Raw genomic sequence first — 24,782 nt, forward strand, 5'->3', positions numbered from 1 at the left:
TCAGAGGATGAGGTCTAAGAACCTGCATTTTGATTGGCTCCCCAGTTGATTCCTATCACACTGAAGCCTTACTGGAATTCAGCTTTAAAGTAAATTATTGAGAAAATTGGGATCTGATAAATGAATATGACAAGTTGCTTATTTCTTTATATTTCCAAGCTCCACAGATCAGAAAACTACTTTTCCTGAAAAGTTATCCTGCAGAAATCAAATCAAGTTGAAAGGATAAGTCTATGGAATGCTAATAAAGTCATATGGAACTAGCATAGTTCAAATGTTCACTTTTTGCATAAGAAATCTCACTGTTCATAGTTTCCCACTGGGCAAAATAAAATATCCTGAGGTTTCACATATTAGTGTGTGAACAGTGCATAGCTCCATGCAAATATGAAAGCATAGTTAGTGAATCAATAGATTTTTTTTTTCTGCCATAAAACCATTAGCTTGGTCTTTATAAGGAGAGACAAAATATGCAAACATGCCCGCAAAATGAATGTTTGACTCTCAAAAACAATTAGCAGGGCTTTATTATTGCTAGCCTTCTTAGTAAAAACTTACGTGGTCAAGGACAAAAAAAAAGACCGTGACTTACTTGGCTTTCTCAGGCTTGTAAATTCACAAAACAATTGTGCAATCCTTCACTTTCTTTGGCTCTGCCTCCCTAATCTCAGTCCAGAATATTTCTCAAATATTCTGAAAAATGTCTGGGTACTGAGGACAAAGAAGGGTTTATCAAAGACGGTTGTTTCTACTCCTTTTCAGTACTACCCATCTTAAAAGAAGCAAGATAATGCAGTGAATGGAGTCCTCTGGGTTTAACTCCTGGATCTGTAATTTTCTAGTATGTAACCTCTGACAAGCTACTTCTCTTGTTCTTCTGTTTCCTTAACCATACATGGGATAATAAAGGTATATATGTCACAGGGCTATCATGATAATTAAATGAATTAATATATGTAAAGTACTTTGAATTGTTTTCTAGCACAAAGTAAGTGCTCAATAGATAATAATGATAACAAGCCATCATCATTTTTTAAACCATTCCACTGCTAATTATCACTTCCATTACAGGAAAAGACTTGGACAAAGAGAAAAGAAATTTTAAAATATTCCCTTGTGCCATTCAAAGGCCAGTGTAATGACAGAGAAAGAGAGACTTACTTTATACCAAGTCTATTGAAAGAGATTAAGACCAATGCATTTGGGCTTCCCTGGTGGCGCAGTGGTTGAGGGTCTGCCTGCTAATGCAGGGGACACGGGTTCGAGCCCTGGTCTGGGAAGATCCCACATGCCGCGGAGCAGCTGGGCCCGTGAGCCACGGTTGCTGAGCCTGCGCGTCTGGAGCCTGTGCCCCGCGACGGGAGGGGCCGCGATAGAGAAAGGCCCGCGCACCGCGATGAAGAGCGGTCCCCGCACCGCGATGAAGAGTGGCCCCCGCTTGCCGCAACTGGAGAAAGCCCTCGCACGAACCGAAGACCCAACACAGCCAAAAATAAATAAATAAATAAATAAAAAAATCAAGTAAAACTTTAAAAAAAAAAAAAAAAAAAAAAAAAAGACCAATGCATTTGGTGGGAAATGGTTAGGAGAGAGAAGTTGATAGAACAATAGTTTAAATATAAATAGCAAGGTAGGAACTGTATATTAGAACTATGGGTAGATATAAGGCACTTGAGAGAGCAAGTCTTCTTTATCTTTTTAGATACTCAGATAAACATAGGAAAAATGCTAAGGGCCTATATAGCAATATAGAAGATAATTGCTTCATGAGGGCAGAGATAAAAGTGATTACCAAATGCTTGTGGCGTCCTCAGCAGTTGGAGAAACTTTCAACTGGTAAGGAGAAGGCAAGGGTCTTCCTCTTGGCAAGAACAAAGCCTCAGGGGCACAGACCAGTTTGGCTGGAATGGAGGATAAATGTAAAAGAGAAGCAGACAGAGTCACTCTGTGACGACGTCAGAATTCCATACCGGGACCCAGGACTGGATCTTCCTCTAGACACAATAGGTCATTTATGATCAAACCCCTGCAAGATCAATCACATGGCCGAGGTCACAGATGGCCATACAACAGAGAGTCGCAGCTCAGTGTGTTTCCAAGATCCCTCTAGGGTTGACCTTGACTTTTAGAGGGTATATTCTTGCTTCTGGATTTCACAGATGAGGCAAAGAAGGGCCAAGTGATTCACAGAGCCAGCATGTTTTTAAACTACAAACCCAGGCCTCCCCCCTGGCCCATACCATGCACTCAAACAAAATTGTGTGCATGTGTATCTTCCTCCAGAGCTTGAGAGGTTTTTTTTCACGTTATCTATTCCAAAATATTTTATTCATATGCAAACCCCAAAACACATTCTTCTTTCAAGTAGACAGTAATCAACATATAGTTTACACCTTGTGGGTTTTTTCCAGATGAGATTGCTTTTAAAATTGCAGTGTCAGCACCACATAGTTACAGAAACCCCTTTTCTTAGGAAGAGGCTTAAGTTTCTAAACATTGTCCAAAGTCCCTTCAACCTCCCTACCCTCCAACCCCCAAAACAAGTCCAAAGTGACATCTCAGAAATGCTCACCATTCCCATCTGTAGTGGAGACGGTGTTGGCATGCTGTAGTTCTAGGAGTGTCTTAATTTGTTTCTATGGAAGTTAGTAAGTTAAAAATTTGTAAATAAAGGGGGTTCTGTGTCTTGTCAACATTTAAATAGAGGGTGCCGAATTTTTATTTTAGAAACTCTATAACTAAAAACATATTGAAGATTATCGAAAGGGATCAACTGGATTTAGCCATTAAGGAGGGACCCCAGGGACAGGAAGATGCCCCCAAGGCCAGAACTTGAGGGGTTTTAAGGCAGACTGGACAGGAGAGGAGACAAGGTCTCTATGACGTGAGAGCAAGACAATAAAAGCAGGATCCTAATACCTGTGGGATTGTGCCTGGCCCAACAGGGAGGTGGTCACCAGCCATGTAATCCCTAGATGAGTAGGTGAATTGTTACTGGAGAAATAATAAGTCATACGCCTTTGGGTTGTTTAAGTGTACCATGGGTTTGCCTCTGGAACTGCATCTATGAACTGGCTGGCGGGGCTAAGGGAACACAGCAAACATAACTGCCCTCAGGGGAAGCCACAATCTTCTAGTCCCAGGGTCCAGCAAAATGAGTTAGTGTGACCGGTTCCTTCTCATCTACATAAGCTTGTGGTCTCTTGCTCATATATTTGGTAATTCCTGATTCTTGCATCTCTGGCAAGTATTTGCAGCTATTAGTCTCTAAAAAAACTTCTGATAGTAGAGTCTATGTGATTTAGAAATAAATACGGTTTTTAAAAATACAGATTGGAAACTTAATCATGAAAGAAACACAAAGCATAAAAACTGCATAAGAATTTTTAAAAACATGTATTTATTTATTAATCTCTAAAAATAGAAAACTTTGCATAAAGATCATGATTTGTAACTTAAATATGCCCTCTGCTGGGCAGATCTAGTTTTGCAAACTCCTTTAATCTTTCCTAGTTGTTAAACCGAAACCTGAGCTAACACTTTCTCACTCGCAGATGCAATCTTTATATGTAGGGGCTTAAGAGTTTTGTAGACATTATACCCTTAATATCTTGCCCATCTTTGGTCCCTATGGGGCAGGCCTTGTTTGTAGACACTGTGCTGACTTCTGCCTAGAATGTAGAAAATTGAGGGAGAAACAGATTTCTAAATACTTCTGATAACCTACTGTTTGATATTCTACCAATAGGGTTTCATTGTATGGACTCCTAGCTTAGTGATAGCTTTTAAAATACAAATGTCTTTTGGAAGGAATATCTCCAAGGAAGGAGATTCCAACAGTGGTGGGATGAGTATTTCAGAGTTCTCAGAGAGAGAAACGATGAATATAGTGAGAGTGAAGAATTAGAAGGCAATATTCAGTTTCCCCACAATTGTATCGAGGCACAGGCTCTCAGTGTCTACATGTAGATAGTTTTTTTAAAACTTTGAATTTCTGAAATATACTTTTGCCAAATCTTAGAATAATATATAGAAAGTAAATATTTTATTGACCAAATTCCCAAGTCTTTGATCATTTAGTTCACTTTTTTTTTTCAAATCTAAAATTAAAGTTTAAAACAATACTTGACTCCAAGGTCCAAAAAGATGTCTCTATGTTTATATCTGTTGTATAAATAATACACCTAGATTGCATGACACTGTGCTAGGTGCTGATAGTCTGTGAGGTCTACTCACTTGCTGCAACATGGAGGACATGAACCATGAAGGAAGAGATTATTTCCTGTGATTGATCACAGTGGTTTCAAATTTTGTTTTTCAAATCAGAAAAAAAAAAATCATTAAAAAAAACCCCAAACTCAGGAGAATCCCCAAATATAATCTAGATCCTTTCTTAACCTCTAGAACATCCCCCATAGGAGTCCTTTGAACCCTGGGATTCTGCTAAAAAAGAAAAAAAACTTTGGAAATCTTATCAGTATGCAATTAGTCACACACAGGCCTACCTGAAAGCAGAGTGAGAAGATTTTATGAAAGTGCCATTGTAAGCTGGGAAAGAGGCTGACCCATCTAGGAAAGAGGGTGTCCAGGAGACCTCAGCTGGTACAGCAGCCAGAGGAAAAGGGCCCTCGTCCCAGGGAGACCAGACACAGGCCTGCAAACTGACCAGCCAGCTGGTTTCCTAGGATGAGAAACCAGCACTTGCCAGCAATGAGTGTTTTTATGCTTCCTATGCTTTCTTTGTATGTTTTTTTTCTAATTCTCCATCAATAAAGTTCACTTGATAATAGTATGGGAAAGCAAAAAAGGAGGCACTTTTCCCTACACATAAGTCTGTTTTCATTATTTTGTTTAAATATATGAACTTTTTCTGATCATAAAAATAGTATATGTTCTATGTAATTTGGAAAGTTGAAAAAAAATACAAAGAAAATAAAAAGCAACCATCATACTGATAACCAGAAATAGCCTCTAATAAAAATTTTAATTTCAGTCTTTCCTCAATACATATATTTTTACAAAATTAAAATTAGGATCATACTATATATAGTTTTTTTTTAAATAAATTTATTTATTTTATTTTTGGCTGTGTTGGGTCTTCGCTGCTGCGTGCAGGCCTTCTCTAGTTGTGGTGAGCAGGGGCTACTCTTCATCACAGTGCATGGGCTTCTCATTGCAGTGGCTTCTCTTTGTTGCCGAGCATGGGCTCTAGGCATGCCAGCTTCAGTAGTTGCAGCATGCGGGCTCAGTAGTTGTGGCTTGCGGGCTCTAGAGCACAGGCTCAGTAGTTGGGGCGCACGGGCTTAGTTGCTCCGCGGCATGTAGGATCTTCCTGAACCAGGGCTCGAACCCGTGTCCACTGCTTTGGCAGGAGGATTCTCAACTACTCTGCCACCAGGGAAGTCCCTATATATAGTTTTATATCTCTTTTTTTTATTCCTGGCTAATTATTACATTGCGAACATTTTTCCATGCCACCAAAAATTCTTCAAAATATCATGTATTGAGGTTGGTTGATAACCTATTGCATAAAATTATACCATAAATGTTTAAAATTTATAAATGGTTGGACATTTAGGTTGTTTCTAACTTTTTCCCATTATTAAAAATTATATGATATACATATTATCAATACTAATGATGAAATGTACATATCCTTAGAATATAGAATCAAAATGTGTATTTTGAAGATCTTCATACATTTCTCAAAATTGCTTTTCTAAAAAGATATTATCAGTTTATACTTTCATTGATAGCCAACGGGAGTGTCCCATTCACCTTGCCAACACTGAGAATTAAAACATTTTAATTTTTGTTGATTTGATGAAAATAATTCATTTTCATCTACATTTTGTTTTTTTCAGTGCAGTTAAATTAGTTTTCTTACATTTACTAGCTGCTATAGACTGAACCGTGTCCCCGCAAAATTCATATATTGAGGGGCTTCCCTGATGGCGCAGTGGTTAAGAATCCACCTGCCAATGCAGGGGACACGGGTTCAAGCCCTGGTCCGGGAAGATCCCACATGCCGCAGAGCAACTGAGCCCATGCGCCACTACTACTTAGCCTGCACTCTAGAGCCCACGAGCCACAACTACTTAGCCCATGAGCCACAACTACTGAAACCCGCACGCCTAGAGCCCATGCTCCACAACAAGAGAAGCCACCGCAATGAGAAGCCCACGCCCTGCAACAAAGAGTAGCCCCCGCTCGCCGCAACTAGAGAAAGCCCGCACGCAGCAACGAAGACCCAATGCAGCCAAAAATAAATAAATAAATTTATTTTTTTAAAAAATTCATATATTGAAACTCTGTTCCCCAATGTGATGGCATTTGGAGATGGGGCCTTTGGGAGATAATTAGGTTTAGATGAGGTCATGAGGGTAGGATCCTCACGATAGGATTAGCACCCTCATATAAAGAGACACCAGACAGCTTGCTCTCTTTCTTTCTCTGCCAAGTGAGGACACAGTGAGAAGGCAGCCATCTGCAAGCTAGGAAGGGAGCCATCAACAGAACTCAGCCATCCTGGCACCCTGATCTTAGACTTGCAGCCTCCAGAACTGAGAAAATAAATTTTTGTTATTTAAGCCACCCAAGTCAATGGTATTTTATTATAGCAGCCCAAGCCAACCAAGATACTAGCCATCTATGATTTTCTATACATTCGATATGTCATTTTTTGGGACAGCCTTCATTTAGATAAGGATGCAAGATATAACAGTAACCAAAGAGAGAATCTCAAAGGGATGGTAAAATTCAGAACGATAGCAGGGCCACTTGTTGAATCTCTACTCATGTCCCCCGAAGTCTCCTCTGGAGTCTTTCTCAGCTAAGGGTTTAAAGGGGTTTGTGGTTTGAGACAAGCCATGGCAACAGTTAGTCCATGACTTACTCTCTGTCTTAGACCATTTGGACTCCTGTAACAGAACACCATAGACTGGGGGACTAATAAACAACAGAAACTTATTTCTCACAGTTCTAGAGACTGGGAAGTCCAAAATCAAAGTGCAGGAAGATACTGTGTCTGGTGAGCACCACTTCCTGGTTCACAGATGGCCATCTTCTGACAGTGTCCTTACGTGACGAAAGGAGCAATGGAGCTCTCTGGAGTCTTCATTATAAGTATTCTAACCCCATCCATGATGGCTCCACCCTCATGACCTAATCACCTCCCAAAGGCCCCACCTCCTAATACCATCACATTGGAGATTGGGTTTTAACATATGAATTTTGGGGAGACATAAACATTCAGTCTATAGCATGTTCATATCACTTTGTTCATTTTTTACAATATGAAACTAATCACTGTGATTCCTGAAGATTTGAAAATAGGTATCAATTTATTTTGGTGCATGTGAGAACAACTGTCCCCTGTGTGACACTGATTGCAGGTGACCGACCTGACTAGACAGCTGCTCCACCCTCCCTGTGCCACTCAGACTCTTCCTGAAGTTCCAGAAGCTTGGTGCCTGTGAAAACAACAACCTTCTCAAAGACACAATGATCATATCTGGGTCAAAGGTAATTTTCTCTGGCTTATTAAATATGTTAATGCATTCTAGACCTGCACTAATATGGCAGCTACTAATTTCACGTGGCTATTGAGCACTTCAGATGTGGCTAGTCCAAATTGAGATGTGCTGCAAGTGTAAAATACACAATTTTGAAGACTTAATATGATTTTATATTGAGTCCATGTTGAAATGATTATAGCCTGGATAGACTGGTTTGTAGAAAATCTATTGTTAAAATTAACTTCGCCTATTTCTTTTCACTTCTTTAATGTGTCTGTAGGACACCCAAAGGGATAAATGCACAGAGCACTCAGGAGAAAGTTTGAGCTACAGACAGCTTCAGAGTCATAGCTACAAGGGGTTGAAGCTGTTTTCTACTAGCACATGGTAGATGCACGGCAAATGCTTGCTGATGAAATGGTCAAATGTACCCTTCTTAGCTGACCACTCTTGCCATCCCCTCCAAGAAAAAAAGGCTGGCTGGTGTCCAGAGCCTAATCTGTTGTTTAAAAAAAAAAAAAATGTTAACCTAACTTGAATTGAACATAAAATCCAGCAGACTTTAAACTGGTGTGCAAACCTCTAGAAGCCCACAAAGGCTTTCCAAGGGATATGTGAGAGTGAATAGTATAAAGGACTCCATTTCCAGATCCTCACCTTTCCCATGTATTCTTTCCAGAACTTGATTTGCCTCAGGACACATTTTGTGATTTTCTTTTCCTGTTCTTCCCATTCACAATCGCTTTCTCCCACTCTAGAAACTAAAGGCCTGTCTCTCATCCATCTGGAATCTCACTACACAGAAAACTGAGGCAGAGAGACTTAGAAACTTGCTCAAAGTCACACAATTAGTAATTGGCAAAGCCAAGAATCAAACCTAGGCAATCTCGTAATAATAGATAATCCCCTTGTATTGCTTCACACACTTTAGGGTTCAAGTAATAAACCTCAACTAAACATGGAGTTTATTGGCTCCTACACTAGAAATTCTAAAGGTAGATCATGCTTTGGATGAATTTAACCCAGTGACTTACTGATGTCACTAGAGGCCTGATTTCTTTCCATTTCCCGACTCTACCTTCTTCAGAATCCACTCACCCTAAAACCATCTTTCCTTGTGGACACAGGAGAATTGGCAATGGCTCCCAGGGCTACATGCTTCCCCACAAACATCCAGAGATGCTATGTCTCTGTCCCAGCATTCCAACCAAGCAACCTGATCTGAACTGGTTTAGGTCACATCTTGCCCTCTCCCACGATCCTCACTACCACCCGCCATAGTCACAAACATTGTGGCCAGGGAACTTGAATGTACTGGTTGTCATAAGCCATTCAGGGTCCAACCCCAGAGATAGGGATAGTCAGTTTCCCTGAAGCATATGGGCTATATGGGGAAGAGGTAGGTTATGGAATAAGAGTGTAAGAAATATTAGGAAGAGGGAAGTAGATGTTGTGTAGGCAACTTGTTAATGTCCAGTATACATCTGCTCCTGGGGAACATAGAAAAGAAAGATGAAGGGATATTTATAGAAGGGTTGAGACCCACTTACTGGGTGAGAGTGTTGTAATCCACATCTTATTCGTTCAGATAATACTTTGAGATCCAACTTGATCCCAGATTCCCCTTGTATGAACAAGCCAGGTATATAGCTGATTGTATTTCCTTAAATGGCCATAACAATATCTCCCATCCCATGAGCTCTTTTTGCAATGTGACTTTGATACACTTCCCATCAAGAAGTGGGGTATATGTTCCCTCCTCTTGAATCTAGGTGAAAATAATGTTATGTTGACTTCCAAGCCTAGGTCATAAATGGTGATATAACTTCTACCTAGTTCTCTCTGGGGACACCTGCTCTTAGAACTCAGCCACCATACTGTGAGGAAGTCCAAGCAGCCCATGGAGAGGCCCATATGGAGGAACCAAGCCTCCTGGTTCACAGACCTAACTGAACTCCCAGCCAACATCTGACACCAACTTGCCAGGCATGTGAGTGAACCATCTTAAAAGTGGATCTTTAACCCTCTGCTGATCCGCCCCGGATGGTACCACATGGAGCAGAGACAAGCTCTCCCTAAAAAACCTTGCAAGAATTTCAGATTTTTGAGCAAACTAAATGAGTCATGTTGTTTTAGGCCATGAAGTTTTGCAGTTGTGTTACACAGAAATGAATAATTGGCACAGCAAGCTAACAGAAAATGACTACACAGCCACATCAAGCCTGTCATTCCATCCATCCCTAGCTACATACATTATGAGAAAAAACACCCAGCCATGGCTATCATTTATTTTAACTTTTTATTATGGAAAACTTCAAACATATATAAAGTAAACAATAGTATAATGAACCCCTATGTGCCCATCACCCAGTTTCAACAATTATCACCATTCTGTGATCTTTGTATTATCTATATATTCACCCATTTTTCCACCTGTTCTCAATTATAATATTTTTAGGTAAAGTTTACATGAATGCAACACAAATCCTAGCTGTATAATTCTGACAATGGATACACCTACACCTCAGTCATTTTCCAACTCCCCAGAAAGTTCCCTGTGTAGCGTTCCAGTTAAGCCTTCTGTATCAGTCAGCGTCCAGTCAGGAGACAGAAATCACACCAGTAAGTTGAGTAAAGAACAGTTATTCTATTCTAATAACTAAATTCTAATAATTTAATTCAAAGTTATTCATTTGAACAGACAATGGTTTTAAATTAATAATAACTAACATGTTAAAGAAAACAGGAAATGATAGACAAAATGGATGGAAAGATGAAGAATTTTAACTGGAATGTATAAAAAAATCAAATGGACATTCTAGAACTGAACAATATACCATCTGAAGTTAAGAACTCATTTGATTCATTTGATGTATTTAACAGTAGACGAGGCTCAGCATAAAACAGAATCTGTAAACGTGAAGACAATCAATGAAAAATATCCAAACTTAAGCACAGAAAACAGAATTGGGAAAAAACAGAATAGAGCAAAAGAGGCATAGGCATGCAGGACTAAGTTAAAAAAAAGCTACCATATTTATGATCGGAGTCCCAGAGGGACAAGAGAGAATTAGGTAGAAGCAGAATTTGAAAATGACCAAGAATTTTCTAAAACAGATGAAAAATATCAATCAACAGATTCAGTTAGCCCAGTGAATCAAGCAGGATTGAAAAAAAAATAAATCAGCCTCTATTCAAAAGTTGGCAGGGAAATATCCTAAGTAGACAGCCAGGTTTTATTCAGGACAGGTAGGTGGAGTTCAGAAGAGGTTAAATATACATAGAAATCTGTGATGAAAGATGATGTATTCCAAAACTTGCAGAAGATGGGTTTTAGAAGAGTGCTAGGCATGGAAAATCGGGTTAGGCGAATAGATGTACAGGGATATGAGACACAATGGGATTCAGCCTGAGAGTCTCTTAGGGGAAGCAGGTAACCAGGTTAAGGTGGGTGTGTGAGGCTCTCTTGCGCCTGCTGGTAACGTGGTAGCAGAGGTGAGTGAAGGACTCCTCAGAAGAATATTGTCTTAATGGGGAGCCCTTCTAAGGGCCTCTTTTCTCTGGGGGCAAAACAGTATGGTAGGCTGGTGAGGAAGAGGTGCTCTCATCCAGAGGAGGCACCAGGGATGCCTCTTGCAGCCATGTAGTTGTTATGGCAAGTGGAGAGCAAGGCAAGGAGAGGTTACTACTTCCCTGATGTTCCCTGACCCTCAACTTGAGTCCAGTTGTGCTACCTGCTCCATGGCCAACTTGGACTGAGTCATCACTCAGAATGGCTTTATTCTGAATCTTAAATAGCCCTCTGTATCTGCAGGTTCTTCATTCATGGATTCAACCAAATGTGGATCCAAAATGTCTGGGAAAAAATTCCATTGTTTCAAAAAGCAAAACTTGAGTTCACTATGTGCAGGCAACTATTTACATAGCATTTACATTGGATTAGGTACTATAAGTGATCTAGAGATGATTTATTGAGGTGATTTATACAGTGGGATGTATGTATGCAAATATTAAGCCATTTTATATAAGGTCCTTGACCATGCACAGATTTTAATATCCATGGCGGGTCCTGGAACCAACCCTGAGGATACTGAGGGACAACTGTATTAGGTCCTTTGAGGAGGCTCTTTCTCCCCAGGATAGTTTCACCCCTCCAGGCCTACTTGCATTGATATGATAGTACAAAAATGGTTTCAAAGAGGGAAAATTGATGATCCACAGATTTTTCAGGTTCTCCCCTTGGAAACTAAGTCCATTTCCTTTTTATAAGTTTGGAATTTTATACTATGAAGTCATGTGTTAATATATCTGACCAAGAAAAAGGTCTAATAAAACAAAAAGATGAAGATACTGAGAGAGAACTATACAAACATTCCACTTTCTGACCCCCATCTCCTATTTTCTAGCTCCCTCACTCAATTACTCCCTCTACCCCTCTTCATTCACCTCTTACAAACTTCTACTTTCTACCCACATATCAGTATTATGTCTTGTTCTCATTTCCCACCCAGCCCTTAGGGTCCTTGGCCCATCACTTCAGGCACTCTCAAAAGCTTAGCTCCCTCACCATTGCCCTTCCATTATATATGTCTGGCAAACTCCTATCCTGGATGAAGTCAACTCTTCTTTGTGTACCTGCATCTGATTTACTGAGTGCTGCTTGAGAAAATCATATAACTGGGAAGATGAGTACCATGCTTTCTACACATTTTCAAATATAATTGTACAGAGGTAAAACATGAATGAAACTCATAAAAAAATTAAAACAATACAGATGTATATGGAGTAAAAGATGAGAGTTCTCTCCTAAAACCATTCCCCAAAACATTGCTGTTAAGTTTGCCATATGTTCTATGCATGTATTATTGTCTTAAATATAGATATATATATGCATGTACATATATACATATAAACACATATGTACACATATACATACATATATGAAATCAGATAGGTAGCTAGATTGTAGGAGACATTTTGTTAAGCAATTTGCATTTTTTTCTTTTCTTTTTAAAATTTAATATGTCACGGAGAGCCCTTCTTCTCAAAAGGTACAGGTATATTTTATTCTACATATTATCCCGTTCCCTTACTTACACTTAGGTAATAACCATTTTCACTATGCAACAATGTTATAATGAATATACTTGTACATCCTTCTGGTTACATGTGCAAATATGTCTCTAAAGTGGATCCTCAGAAGTGGAAATGCTTGGTCAAAGGGTATTCATATTTAACATTTTAATACGTATTTCTAAATTACCATCCAAAAAGGAGGAGCTATACCGAATTGCCCTCCCACCTGCATAGGAGAGTTACTACCCCAAGCTGGGCTCTCAACACCGCCTGGCTCTCCTTCTCTTTCCTTCCCTAGACTTCTAACTCTCCCTCCTTCTCCGCATAACTTTACTCAAAACCTCTTCTGCACCCTCCATCCCCACCCAAACATACTCATTCTTGGCAAATATTTCACCTAATATTAGCAGAGAAAATGGAAGTCACCAGAAGAGAACTTTCTTGGCTTCCTATCCCCAAACCTACAAAACCTATCCACCCCTTGTCCTCCTTCCCTCCTGTCACAAGGCGGGTGGGGAAGGGCAGTCCTTCCTCCCGTGTTTAAGTCCTGGTTGTGCGGTCCTTCCCTTCACAAAGGGCTAACTACCTACCATCTAAAGGTCTCAGCTTCCACTCCTCAGCCAACTTAAATCTATTTTCTGCCTTCATCGCTCTACCGAAAACCCAAACTCACCTTGGGTCAAATCCACTACACCTTTTCAGGTCCTTATCTTAGGTGACACTATTGCCCACTCTCTTCATAAAGCCACACTCTCCTGCTTTTCCTTCTCTGTCTCCACAGCACTTCATTCTCACTCCTCTAGTTTTCAGGCTCCTCTTGTCCAAAACTTAAAAGTTGGAGTTTGGGGTTTCTGTCCTGAGGCCCTTTGTTCTTTCTCTCTGGGAGATGTCACCCATTCCCCCCTTTCAGCCACTGTCACCCCTCCGTCGTCAACTCTCTGATCTGTATGTTCAGCCCAGACCGCCGACCTGCCCAAATCTGACTTCATCCTTTCCTTTTCGCTCCTCTGAACCTCCACTCCCTCTCTCCACCAAACCCCAGTCCCTCCTCTCGGAAATCTCTTCCAATTCCTTTCTCTTCTAACTCCGGCGCCACTTGTCTCCAGTACCTCGCAGACCTGAGGAATGTAGTTCTCCTTGAAGTAGTTCCTCAGCCTGGGGCTGGCAAGACGCAGCGAGGCCATGACCAGAGGCACTACTGAAACTCTGCGCTTCCCGCCTGCTCTTCACGCCCCGCGCAGCAGGAGCCGCGCCTGGCTAGGGGCTAGTGCGTCTCGGCGTTGCCCCGGCAACCACGCTACGTAGAGGGGAGGGGCTAGGCGCTGCGTTGCCCCGAGCGCCCACCCTGGGGCCGCGGACTGCTGGGAGGGAGGTGAACCTCGGGCCGGGGCGGGAACCCCCCTCCGGGCGGCGGGGGCGGCCCCTGGTGTGTGCTCTTGGGGCGTTTAGTCCTTGCAGCTCTTCACCGAGTCTCGCTGTCCTTCACCCGCGCCCCGCCCAGACTCGAGGAAGCCGCTGGGACGCGTCCGGGCCGACAGGGCGGTTTCCGAGAGGCGGAGCTCAGTCGCCCATTTCCTTTCTCCGTCGGCTAGAACCCGGACGGCGACAGCACCCTCTGGCTTCGGACCCTCCTGCGCCAGGCCCAGCGCTGCGCGTGGCCCCACCGGCAGCATGGGCGGCGCCCGGGATGTGGGCTGGGTGGCGGCGGGCCTGGTCCTAGCGGCCGGCGCCTGCTACTGCTTCTACAGGCTGACGCGGGGCCGACGGCGAGGCGGCCCCGGGCTACGGCTGCGCCCCTCGCGGTCCGCAGGTGAGGCCACGGGGTGCCTGGCAGGTGGGCGGGGACTGGGACTCTGGCTTTCCCAGAGTGGGGGTTGAAGACGCCACAGGTGCTCGTGGCTTTCTAGTGCTGGGAGTAAATAAGGAGCCCAGCCAGGGAGGGAGGCTGATGAGAAGGGCAAAGTCGGGAAGCCCAGGTGCAAAAGACGGGTCTTCCACTTGATTGGGTGAGTGTAGGGTTCAGAGCTGGTTCCCTGCCTCCATTTCTTTGTTCAGAATTCCGGGATGAAAAATTGCCCAGACTTTCTTGTCTGAGCCTGGCGTCACAGCGGAGGACTGTTTCTCAAAAGCGTGTTGATTGCCTCTCAACCTTAAAGCTCGCTCCCGGCCTTTGTGTTACCAGGGGGATTCTGGAGCGATAGATGAAATTCTGCGTGCAGTTAGCCTGGAAGAAGGGACGCCAGAGGGGCAGTTCTGAGGGGAGGTGCTTTCAAGTCGCCGTGGTCTATATATATATATATATATGCAAAGTATGCGAGAGATGGTGGAGATACAGATATAGCTATGTATATCAAATTAGAACAGTTGTCTGCATGGAGGACACCCTCCTGGTGGACAAGTGCGTGATTAGGTTTCAGTCCAAAAATTGATTGCTGCATTCAGGATTCTAACAACTTGTTGAATGTTCTGGGGGGTATTTCAGGTCATGGAAGCTGTTACAGAAATAATTAAAAATAAAATCTCCTGCCAACCAAGAAATTCCTCTCTACAAATGTAGGAAAGAACTAAATAGCTTTATTAGAGAATAAGCATTAAACCAGATTGCTACGCCCATCACGGGCAATCTGCTAATGGGATTGCAAAGACAGAAAGAATTCTCACCCCTTTATGTATCCAGCCAGATATAACCTATAACCTATTTCATATTAAGTACATGCCCTCAAGATAAACAGTAATTTGTCCTTAAGAGAACTTGACAGAATCATTTGCTACACATAGTTCATTCTAAATTCACAGGTAGTTGGGGTGGTATTTGTGTTAGCTAATAGCCGTTATGTAGAAGAAAAATAAGACTTCTCAGTATCTATGATAACCGCGTAGTTACAACACAGAGCCAAGAACCGAGCTCTGACTCACACAGAGACAAGGAGATGGGGACTCCATCTTCCTTGATGTTTACACTTCAGATGACACCAAAGCCGCTAAGAAAGATTTTCTTGGGTTGTAAACCGGCAAGAGGCTTACTTAGCTTTTAAAAAGATGTATATTTGGGCTTCCCTGGTGGCGCAGTGGTTGAGAATCTGCCTGCCAATGCAGGGGACGCGGGTTCGAGCCCTGGCCTGGGAAGATCCCACATGCCGCGGAGCGACTCGGCCCGTGAGCCACAATTACTGAGCCTGCGCGTCTGGAGCCTGTGCTCGGCAACGAGAGGGGCCGCGATAGTGAGAGGCCCGCGCACCGCGATGAAGAGTGGCCCCCGCTTGCCACAACTAGAGAAAGCCCTCGCACAGAAACGAAGACCCAACAAAGCCATACATACATACATACATACATACATACATTAAAAAAAAGAATGTAAGCAGACAAGAATAGCATTAAAAAAAAAAAAAAGATGTATATTTATATCAAAGGGACAGACAAAGGATTTACAATTACTAGTTTGCTCAAGGAAATGTTCTCAGAAAAGGGAGTGGGTGAGAGGTTTCTTTCCCTTTTGGCACAAGGGGAAAAAAAATTATTTTAAAAAAGATTTGGACTTACCCTTACTTCCAAAGCCTACTTTGTTGTCTTTGTGTCAGAGATATTTCTGTATAAGTAGTCAGGTGACCCGAACTCAGATACCTTCTCACTTATACTTACTCAACACGATGAACACTGACAAAGTCTTACTACCCGCCCCCCCCCCCCCAAATCACCATTACCTTGGCCAGGCAGCTTGCAAAATAAGTTGCTCACAACCCCTTCCTGAAGCTACGCTTTTTTCTTTGAAGAAGACTCGAGAAATACCCATTTTGTCAGCATCACCCTTACGTTTTGGAGGGTGATCTTTTTTTTTTTAATTGAGATAAACACTGTATTAGTTGTAGGTGTACAACATAATGGTTTGACATTTGTATGTATTGCAAAATGATCACCATAGTAAGTTTAGTTGACATCCATCACCACAAATTTTCTGGTGATGAGAACTTTTAAGGTCTACTCTCTTAGCAACTTTCAAGTGTACAATACAGTATGGTTAACTGTAGTCACCAAGCTGTACTTTACACTCCTAGTACTCATTGCCCTTATAACTGGAAGCTTGTACCCTTTGACCCAGATCTTCCCATTTCCTTCAGCCCCCAGCCCCTGGCAACCACCATGACACTCTCTGTTTCTATGAGTTGAGTTTTTTTGATTCCACATAAAAGTGAGATCATTGTGTATTTGTCTTTCATTGTCTGACTTATTTCTCTGGACATCATGCCCTCAGGATCCATCCATGTTGTCACAAATGACAGGATTTCCTTCTTTTTTATGGCTGAGTAACATTCCATTGTATGTATGTGTGAGTGTGAGTGTGTGTGTGTGTGTGTGTGTGTATCACGTTTTATTTATACATTCATCTGTCGATTGACACTTAGGTTGTTTCCATGTCTTGGCTATTGTAAATAATGCTGCAGTGAACATGGTGGTGCAAATATCCTTTCAAGGTGGTGATTTCATGGAATCACGAAGTGGAATTGCTAGATCATGTGGTAGTTCTATTTTTTAGAATTTTTTTTAAAGTTTTTTTTGATGTGGACCATTTTTAAAGTCTTTATTGAATTTGTTACAATATTGCTTCTGTTTTATGTTTTGGTTTCTTGGCCACAAGGCCTGTGGGATCTTAGCTCCCTGACCAGGGATTGAACCTGCACCCCCTGCATTGGAAGGCGAAGTCTTAATCACTAGACAGCTGGGAAGTTCCTGGTAGTTCTGTTTTTAATTTTTTGAGGAACCTCCATATTTTCCATAGTGGTTGGAAATTTACATCCCCACCAACAGTGCACAAGGGTTCCCTTTCCTCTACATCCTAACCAACACTTGTTATCTATTGTCTTTTTGAGGATAGACATTCTAACAGGTGTGAGGTGATAGCTAATTGTGGTTTTGGTTTGCATTTCCCTGAAGATTAGTGATGTTGAGCCCCTTTTCATGTACTTGTTGGCCATTTGAATGTCTTTGGGGAAAGGTCCATTCAGAGCCTCTGCCCATTTTATAATTAGATTGTTTCTTTTTTTTTTTCCTATTGAGTTGCTTGAGTTTTTAAATATATTTTAGATAGTAACCATTTATCAGATATATGATTTACAAATATTTTCTCCCATTTCATGAGTTGCCTTTTTATTTTGTTGATGGCTTCCTTTGCTGTACAGAAGATTTTTTGATGTAGCTCCACTTGTTTATTTTGCTTTTGTTGCTTTTGCTTTTGGTCAAATCCAAAAAATCATGTCAAGACCCATGTCAAGGAGCTTAACCATCTATTTTTTTTTAGGAGTTTTAGGTTTCAGGTCTTTTTTTTTTTTTTTAAGAATTTATTATTTATTTATTTATTGGCTGCTTTTGGGTCTTCGTTGCTGCACGTGGGCTTTTCTCTAGTTGCGGCAAGTGGGGGCTACTCTTTGTTGTCGTGCGTGGGCTTCTCACTGCGGTGGCTTCTCATTGTGGAGCATGGGCTCTAGGCGCAGGGGCTTCAGTAGTTGTGGCTCGCAGGCTCTAGAGCACAGGCTCACTAGTTGTGGCACACGGGCTTAGTTGCTCCGCAGCATGTGGGATCTTCCCGGACCAGGGCTCGAACCCGTGTCCCCTGCATCGGCAGTCAGATTCTTAACCACTGAGCCACCAGGGAAGCCCCTAGGTTTCAGGTCTTTAAGACTTTAATCCTTTATGAGTTGATTTTTGTGTATTGTGTGAGATAGTGGTTCGGTTTCATTCTTTTTTGTGTGTGAATTTTATTTTATTTTTTATACAGCAGGTTCTTATTAGTTACCTATTTTATACATATTAGTGTATATATGTCAATCCCAATCTCCCAATTCATCCCACCACCACCACCACCACCACCACCCACTGCTTTCCCCCCTTGGTGTCCATACGTTTGTTCTCTACATCTGTGTCTTTATTTCTGCCTTGCAGACTGGTTCATCTGTAGAAAAATGATACAGATGAACTGGTTTGATTCTTTGGCATGTAGCTGTCCAGTTTTTCCAACACCATTTATTGATTAGACTCTTCTTTCCCCATTGTATAGTCCTGGTTCCTTTGTCATAAATTAATTGATCATATATGTGTGGGTTTATTTCTGGGCTCTCTGTTCTATTCCACACATCTATGTGTCTGTTTTTGTGCCGATACCATACTGTTTTGATTACTATAATGTAGTTTGAAATCAGGAAGCATGTGAGTTTCTGTTGTGGATTTTTGGTTTGCAGTTACCATCCATGAGGTTTTGATATAGCAGTATATCTATATATATAAACAAGATAGTTTTGATAGTTTTGAGTTGCTGGTCTCTTAATCTCAAATACATTTCCAGTATCCTGCATTTCTACTCTCCTCACAATTGATGGTTTTGATATTATATTTGTGTGTGGATGATTTCCTAACTTTACTGTATGTTTGCCTTTACCAGTGAGCTTTACCCATTCATAATTTTCTTGTTTTTAGTTTTGGGCTTTTCTTTTTTGCCTAGAGAAGTTCCTTTAGCATTTGTTGTAAAGCTGGTTTGGTGATGCTGAATTCCCTTAACTTTTGCTTGTCTGTAAAGCTTTTTGATTTCTCTGTCAAATCCAAACGAGAGCCTTGCTGGGTAGAGTATTCTTGGTTGTAGGTTTTTCCTTTCATCACTTTAAATATGTCCTGCCACTCCCTTCTGGCCTGCAGAGTTTCTGCTGAAAAATCAGCTGATAACCTTCTGGGGATTCCCTTGTATGTTATTTATTGCTTTTCTCTTACTGCTCTTCATGTTTTCTCTTTGTCTTTAATTTTTTTTTTAAATGTCTGAAACATTTATATTAACATATTTCCATACAAATAACCCAATGAAAGTTTAGTATTAGTTGTTTTGTTTGTTTGTTTTTTTATACTGCAGGTTCTTATTAGGCATCAATTTTATACACATCAGTGTATACATGTCAATCCCAATCGCCCAATTCAGCACACCACTATCCCCACCCCACCGCATTTTTCCCCCCTTGGTGTTCATATGTCCATTCTCTACATCTGTGTCTCAACTTCTGCCCTGCAGACCAGCTCATCTGTACCATTTTTCTAGGTTCTACATACATGCATTAATATACGATTTTTGTTTTTCTTTTTCTGACTTACTTCACTCTGTATGACAGTCTCTAGATCCATCCACTTCTCAACAAATGACTCAATTTCATTCCTTTTTATGGCTGAGTAATATTCCATTGTATATATGTACCACAACTTCTTTATCCATTCGTCTGTCGATGGGCATTTAGGTTGCTTCCATGACCTGGCTGTTGTAAATAGTGCTGCAATGAACATTCGGGTGCATGTGTCTTTTTGAATTACGGTTTTCTCTGGGTATATGCCCAGTAGTGGGATTGCTGGGTCATATGGTAAAATTCTATTTTTAGTTTTTTAAGGAACCTCCATATTGTTCTCCATAGTGGCTGTATCAATTTACATTCCCACCAACAGTGCAAGAGGGTTCCCTTTTCTCCACACCCTCTCCAGCATTTGTTGCTTGTAGATTTTCTGATGATGCCCATTCTAACAGGAGTGAGGTGATACCTCATTGTAGTTTTGATTTGCATTTCTCTAATAATTAGTGATGTTGAGCATCTTTTCATGTGCTTCGTGGCCGTCTGTATGTCTTCTTTGGAGAAATGTCTATTTAGGTCTTCTGCCCATTTTTGGATTGGGGTGTTTGTTTCTTTAATATTGAGCTGAATGAGCTGTTTATATATTTTGGAGATTAATCCTTTGTCCGTTGATTCGTTTGCAAATATTTTCTCCCATTCTGAGGGTTGTCTTTTCGTCTTGTTTATGGTTTCCTTTGCTGTGCAAAAGCTTTGAAATTTCATTAGGTCCCATTTGTTTATTTTTGTTTTTATTTCCATTACTCTAGGAGGTGGATCAAAAAAGATCTTGCTGTGATTTATGTCAAAGAGTGTTCTTCCTATGTTTTCCTCTAAGAGTTTTATAGTGACCAGTCTTATATTTAGCTCTCTAATCCATTTTGAGTTTATTTTTGTGTATGGTGTTAGGGAGTATTCTAATTTCATTCTTTTACATCTAGCTGTCCAGTTTTCCCAGCACCACTTATTGAAGAGACTGTCTTTTCTCCATTGTATATCTTTGCCTCCTTTGTCATAGATTAGTTGACCATAGGTGCGTGGGTTAATCTCTGGGCTTTCTATCTTGTTCCATTGATCTATGTTTCTGTTTTTGTGCCAGTACCATTATTGTCTTGATTACTGTAGCTTTGTAGTATAGTCTGAAGTCAGGGAGTCTGATTCCTCCAGCTCCATTTTTTTGCCTCAAGACTGCTTTGGCTATTTGGGGTCTTTTGTGTCTCCATACAAATTTTAAGGTGATTTGTTCTAGCTCCGTAAAAAATGCCATTGGTAATTTGATAGGGATTGCATTGAATCTGTAGATTGCTTTGGGTAGTATACTCATTTTCACAATGTTGATTCTTCCAATCCAAGAACATGGTATATCTCTCCATCTGTTGGTATCATCTTTAATTTCTTTCATCAGTGTCTTATAGTTTTCTGCATACAGGTCTTTTGTCTCCCTAGGTAGGTTTATTCCTAGGTATTTTATTCTTTTTTGTTGCAATGGTAAATGGGAGTGTTTCCTTAATTTCTCTTTCAGATTTTTCATCATTAGTGTATAGGAATGCAAGAGATTTCTGTGCATTCATTTTGTATCCTGCAACTTTACCAAATTCATTGATAAGCTCTAGTAGTTTTCTGGTGGCAATTTTAGGATTCTCTGTGAATAGTATCATGTCATCCGCAAACAGTGACAGTTTTACTTCTTCTTTTCCAATTTGGATTCCTTTTATTTCTTTTTCTTCTCTGATTGCCATGGCTAGGACTTCCAGAACTATGTTGAATAATAGTGGTGAGAGTGGACATCCTTGTCTCGTTCCTGATCTTAGAGGAAATGCTTTCAGTTTTTCACCATTGAGAATGATGTTTGCTGTGGGTTTGTCATATATGGCCTTTATTATGTTGAGGTAGGTTCCCTCTATGCCCACTTTCTGGAGAGTTTTTATCATAAATGGGTGTTGAATTTTGTCAAAAGCTTTTTCTGCATCTATTGAGATGATCATATGGTTTTTATTCTTCAATTTGTTAATATGGTGTATCACATTGATTGATTTGCATATATTGAAGAATTCTTGCATCCCTGGGATAAATCCCACTTGATCGTGGTGTATGATCCTTTTAATGTGTTGTTGGATTCTGTTTGCTAGTATTTTGTTGAGGATTTTTGCATCTATATTCATCAGTGATATTGGTCTGTAATTTTCTTTTTTTGTAGTGTCTTTGTCTGGTTTTGATATCAGGGTGATGGTGGCCTCATAGAATGAGTTTGGGAGTGTTCCTTCCTCTGCAATTTTTTGGAAGAGTTTGAGAAGGATAGGTGTTAGCTCTTCTCTAAATGTTTGATAGAATTCACCTGTGAAGCCATCTGGTCCTGGACTTTTGTTTGTTGGAAGATTTTTAATCACAGTTTCAATTTCATTCCTTGTGATTGGTCTGTTCATATTTTCTATTTCTTCCTGGTTCAGTCTTGGAAGGTTATACCTTTCTAAGAATTTGTCCATTTCTTCCAGGTTGTCCATTTTATTGGCATAAGGTTGCTTGTAGTAGTCTCTTAGGATGTTTTGTATTTCTGCGGTGTCTGTTGTAACTTCTCCTTTTTCATTTCTGATTTTATTGATTTGAGTCCTCTCCCTCTTTTTCTTGATGAGTCTGGCTAACGGCTTACCAATTTTGTTTATCTTCTCAAAGAACCAACTTTTAGTTTTATTGATCTTTGCTATTGTTTTCTTTGTTTCTATTTCATTTATTTCTGCTCTGATCTTTATGATTTCTTTCCTTCTGCTAACTTTGGGTTTTGTTTGTTCTTCTTTCTCTAGTTTCTTTAGGTGTAAGGTTAGATTGTTTACTTGAGATTTTTCTTGTTTCTTTAGGTAGGCTTGTATAACTATAAACTTCCCTCTTAGAACTGCTTTCGCTGCATCCCATAGGTTTTGGGTCGTCGTGTTTTCATTGTCATTTGTCTCTAGGTATTTTTTTATTTCCTCTTTGATTTCTTCAGTGATCTCTTGGTTATTTAGTAACGTATTGTTTAGCCTCCATGTGTTTGTCTTTTTTACGTTTTTTTCCCTGTAATTCATTTCTAACCTCATAGCGTTGTGGTCAGAAAAGATGCTTGATATGATTTCAATTTTCTTAAATTTACTGAGGCTTGATTTGTGACCCAAGATGTGATCTATCCTGGAGAATGTTCTGTGCACACTTGAGAAGAACATGTAATCTGCTGTTTTTGGATGGAATGTCCTATATATATCAATTAAATCTATCTGGTCTATTGTGTCATTTAAAACTTCTGTTTCCTTATTTATTTTCATTTTGGATGATCTGTCCTTTGGTGTAAGTGAGGTGTTAAAGTCCCCCACTATGATTGTGTTACTGTCAATTTCCTCTTTTATGGCTGTTAGCAGTTGCCTTATGTATTGAGGTGCATATATATTTATAATTGTTATATCTTCTTCTTGGATTGATCCCTTGATCATTATGTAGTGTCCTTCCTTGTCTCTTGTAACATTCTTTATTTTAAAGTCTATTTTATCTGATATGAGTATAGCTACTCCAGCTTTCTTTTGATTTCCATTCGCATGGAATATCTTTTTCCATCCCCTCACTTTCACTCTGTATGTGTCCCTAGTTCTAAAGTGGGTCTCTTGTAGACAGCATATATATGGGTCTTGTTTTTGTATCCATTCAGCCAGTCTACGTCTTTTGGTTGGGGCATTTAATCCATTCACGTTTAAGGTAATTATCGATATGTATGTTCCTATGACCATTTTCTTAATTGTTTTGGGTTTGTTTTTGTAGGTCCTTTTCTTCTCTTGTGTTTCCCACTTAGAGAAGTTCCTTTAGCATTTGTTGTAGAGCTGGTTTGGTGGTGCTGAATTCTCTTAGCTTTTGCTTGTCTGTAAAACTTTTGATTTCTCCATCAAATCTAAATGAGATCCTTGCCGGGTAGAGTAATCTTGGTTGTAGGTTCTTCCCTTTCATCACTTTAAGTATATCATGCCACTCCCTTCTGGCTTGCAGAGTTTCTGCTGAGAAATCAGCTGTTAACCTTATGGGAGTTCCCTTGTATGTTATTTGTCATTTTTCCCTCGCTGCTTTCAATAATTTTTCTTTGTCTTTAATTTTTGCCACTTTGATTACTATGTGTCTCGGCGTGTTTCTCCTTGGGTTTATCCTGTATGGGACTCTCTGCGCTTCCTGGACTTGGGTGGCTATTTCCTTTCCCATGTTAGGGAAGTTTTCGACTATAATCTCTTCAAATATTTTCTCTGGTCCTTTCTCTCTCTCTTCACCTTCTGGGACCCCTATAATGCGAATGTTGTTGCGTTTAATGTTGTCCCAGAGGTCTCTTAGGCTGTCTTCATTTCTTTTCATTCTTTTTTCTTTAGTCTGTTCCGCAGCAGTGAATTCCACCATTCTGTCTTCCAGGTCACTTATCCGTTCTTCTGCCTCAGTTATTCTGCTATTGATTCCTTCTAGTGTAGTTTTCATTTCAGTTATTGTATTGGTCATCTCTGTTTGTTTGTTCTCTAATTCTTCTAGGTCTTTGTTAATCATTTCTTGCATCTTCTCAATCTTTGCCTCCATTCTTATTCCGAGGTCCTGGATCATCTTCACTATCATTATTCTGAATTCTTTTTCTGGAAGGTTGCCTATCTCCACTTCATTTAGTTGTTTTTCTGGGGTTTTATCTTGTTCCTTCATCTGGTACATAGCTCTCTGCCTTTTCATCTTGTCTATCTTTCTGTAACTGTGGTTTTTGGTCCACAGGCTGCAGGATTGTAGTTTTTCTTGCTTCTGCTGTCTGCCCTCTGGTGGTTGAGGCTATCTAAGAGGCTTGGTGGGAGGCTCTGGTGGTGGGTAGAGCTGACTGTTGCTGTGGCGGTCAGAGCTCAGTAAAACTTTTGTCTTTAATTTTTGTCAGCTTGATTAATATGTGTCTCAGCCTGTTCCTCCTTGGGTTTATCCTGTATGGGACTCTTTGCGCTTCCTGGACTTGAGTGTTTCCCTTCCCATGTTAGGGAAATTTTCGGTTACTATCTCTTCATATATTTTCTCAGGCCCTTTATCTCTTCTCTTT

The 24,782-nt window shown here is 40.6% G+C and overlaps 2 protein-coding genes across 2 annotated transcripts in view; one reads left to right on the top strand and one right to left on the bottom strand.

Annotated features, from left to right (window-relative positions):
• Positions 1-13,777, bottom strand: part of FBXL13 (F-box and leucine rich repeat protein 13) — a 187,870-nt gene extending 174,093 nt beyond the window's left edge. The window contains exon 1 of the mRNA XM_007187164.3: positions 13,703-13,777. Within this exon, the coding sequence (XP_007187226.3) occupies positions 13,703-13,777 (75 nt within the window). The remainder of the gene's footprint in view (positions 1-13,702) is intronic.
• Positions 13,778-13,915: 138 nt separating this feature from the next.
• Positions 13,916-24,782, top strand: part of ARMC10 (armadillo repeat containing 10) — a 31,046-nt gene continuing 20,179 nt past the window's right edge. Inside the window, exon 1 of the mRNA XM_028167701.2 lies at positions 13,916-14,403. Within this exon, the coding sequence (XP_028023502.2) occupies positions 14,265-14,403 (139 nt within the window). The 5' untranslated portion in view covers positions 13,916-14,264. The remainder of the gene's footprint in view (positions 14,404-24,782) is intronic.

Source organism: Balaenoptera acutorostrata, chromosome 7, assembly GCF_949987535.1.
Source record: "Balaenoptera acutorostrata chromosome 7, mBalAcu1.1, whole genome shotgun sequence".
Classification (NCBI taxonomy): Eukaryota; Metazoa; Chordata; class Mammalia; order Artiodactyla; family Balaenopteridae; genus Balaenoptera; species Balaenoptera acutorostrata.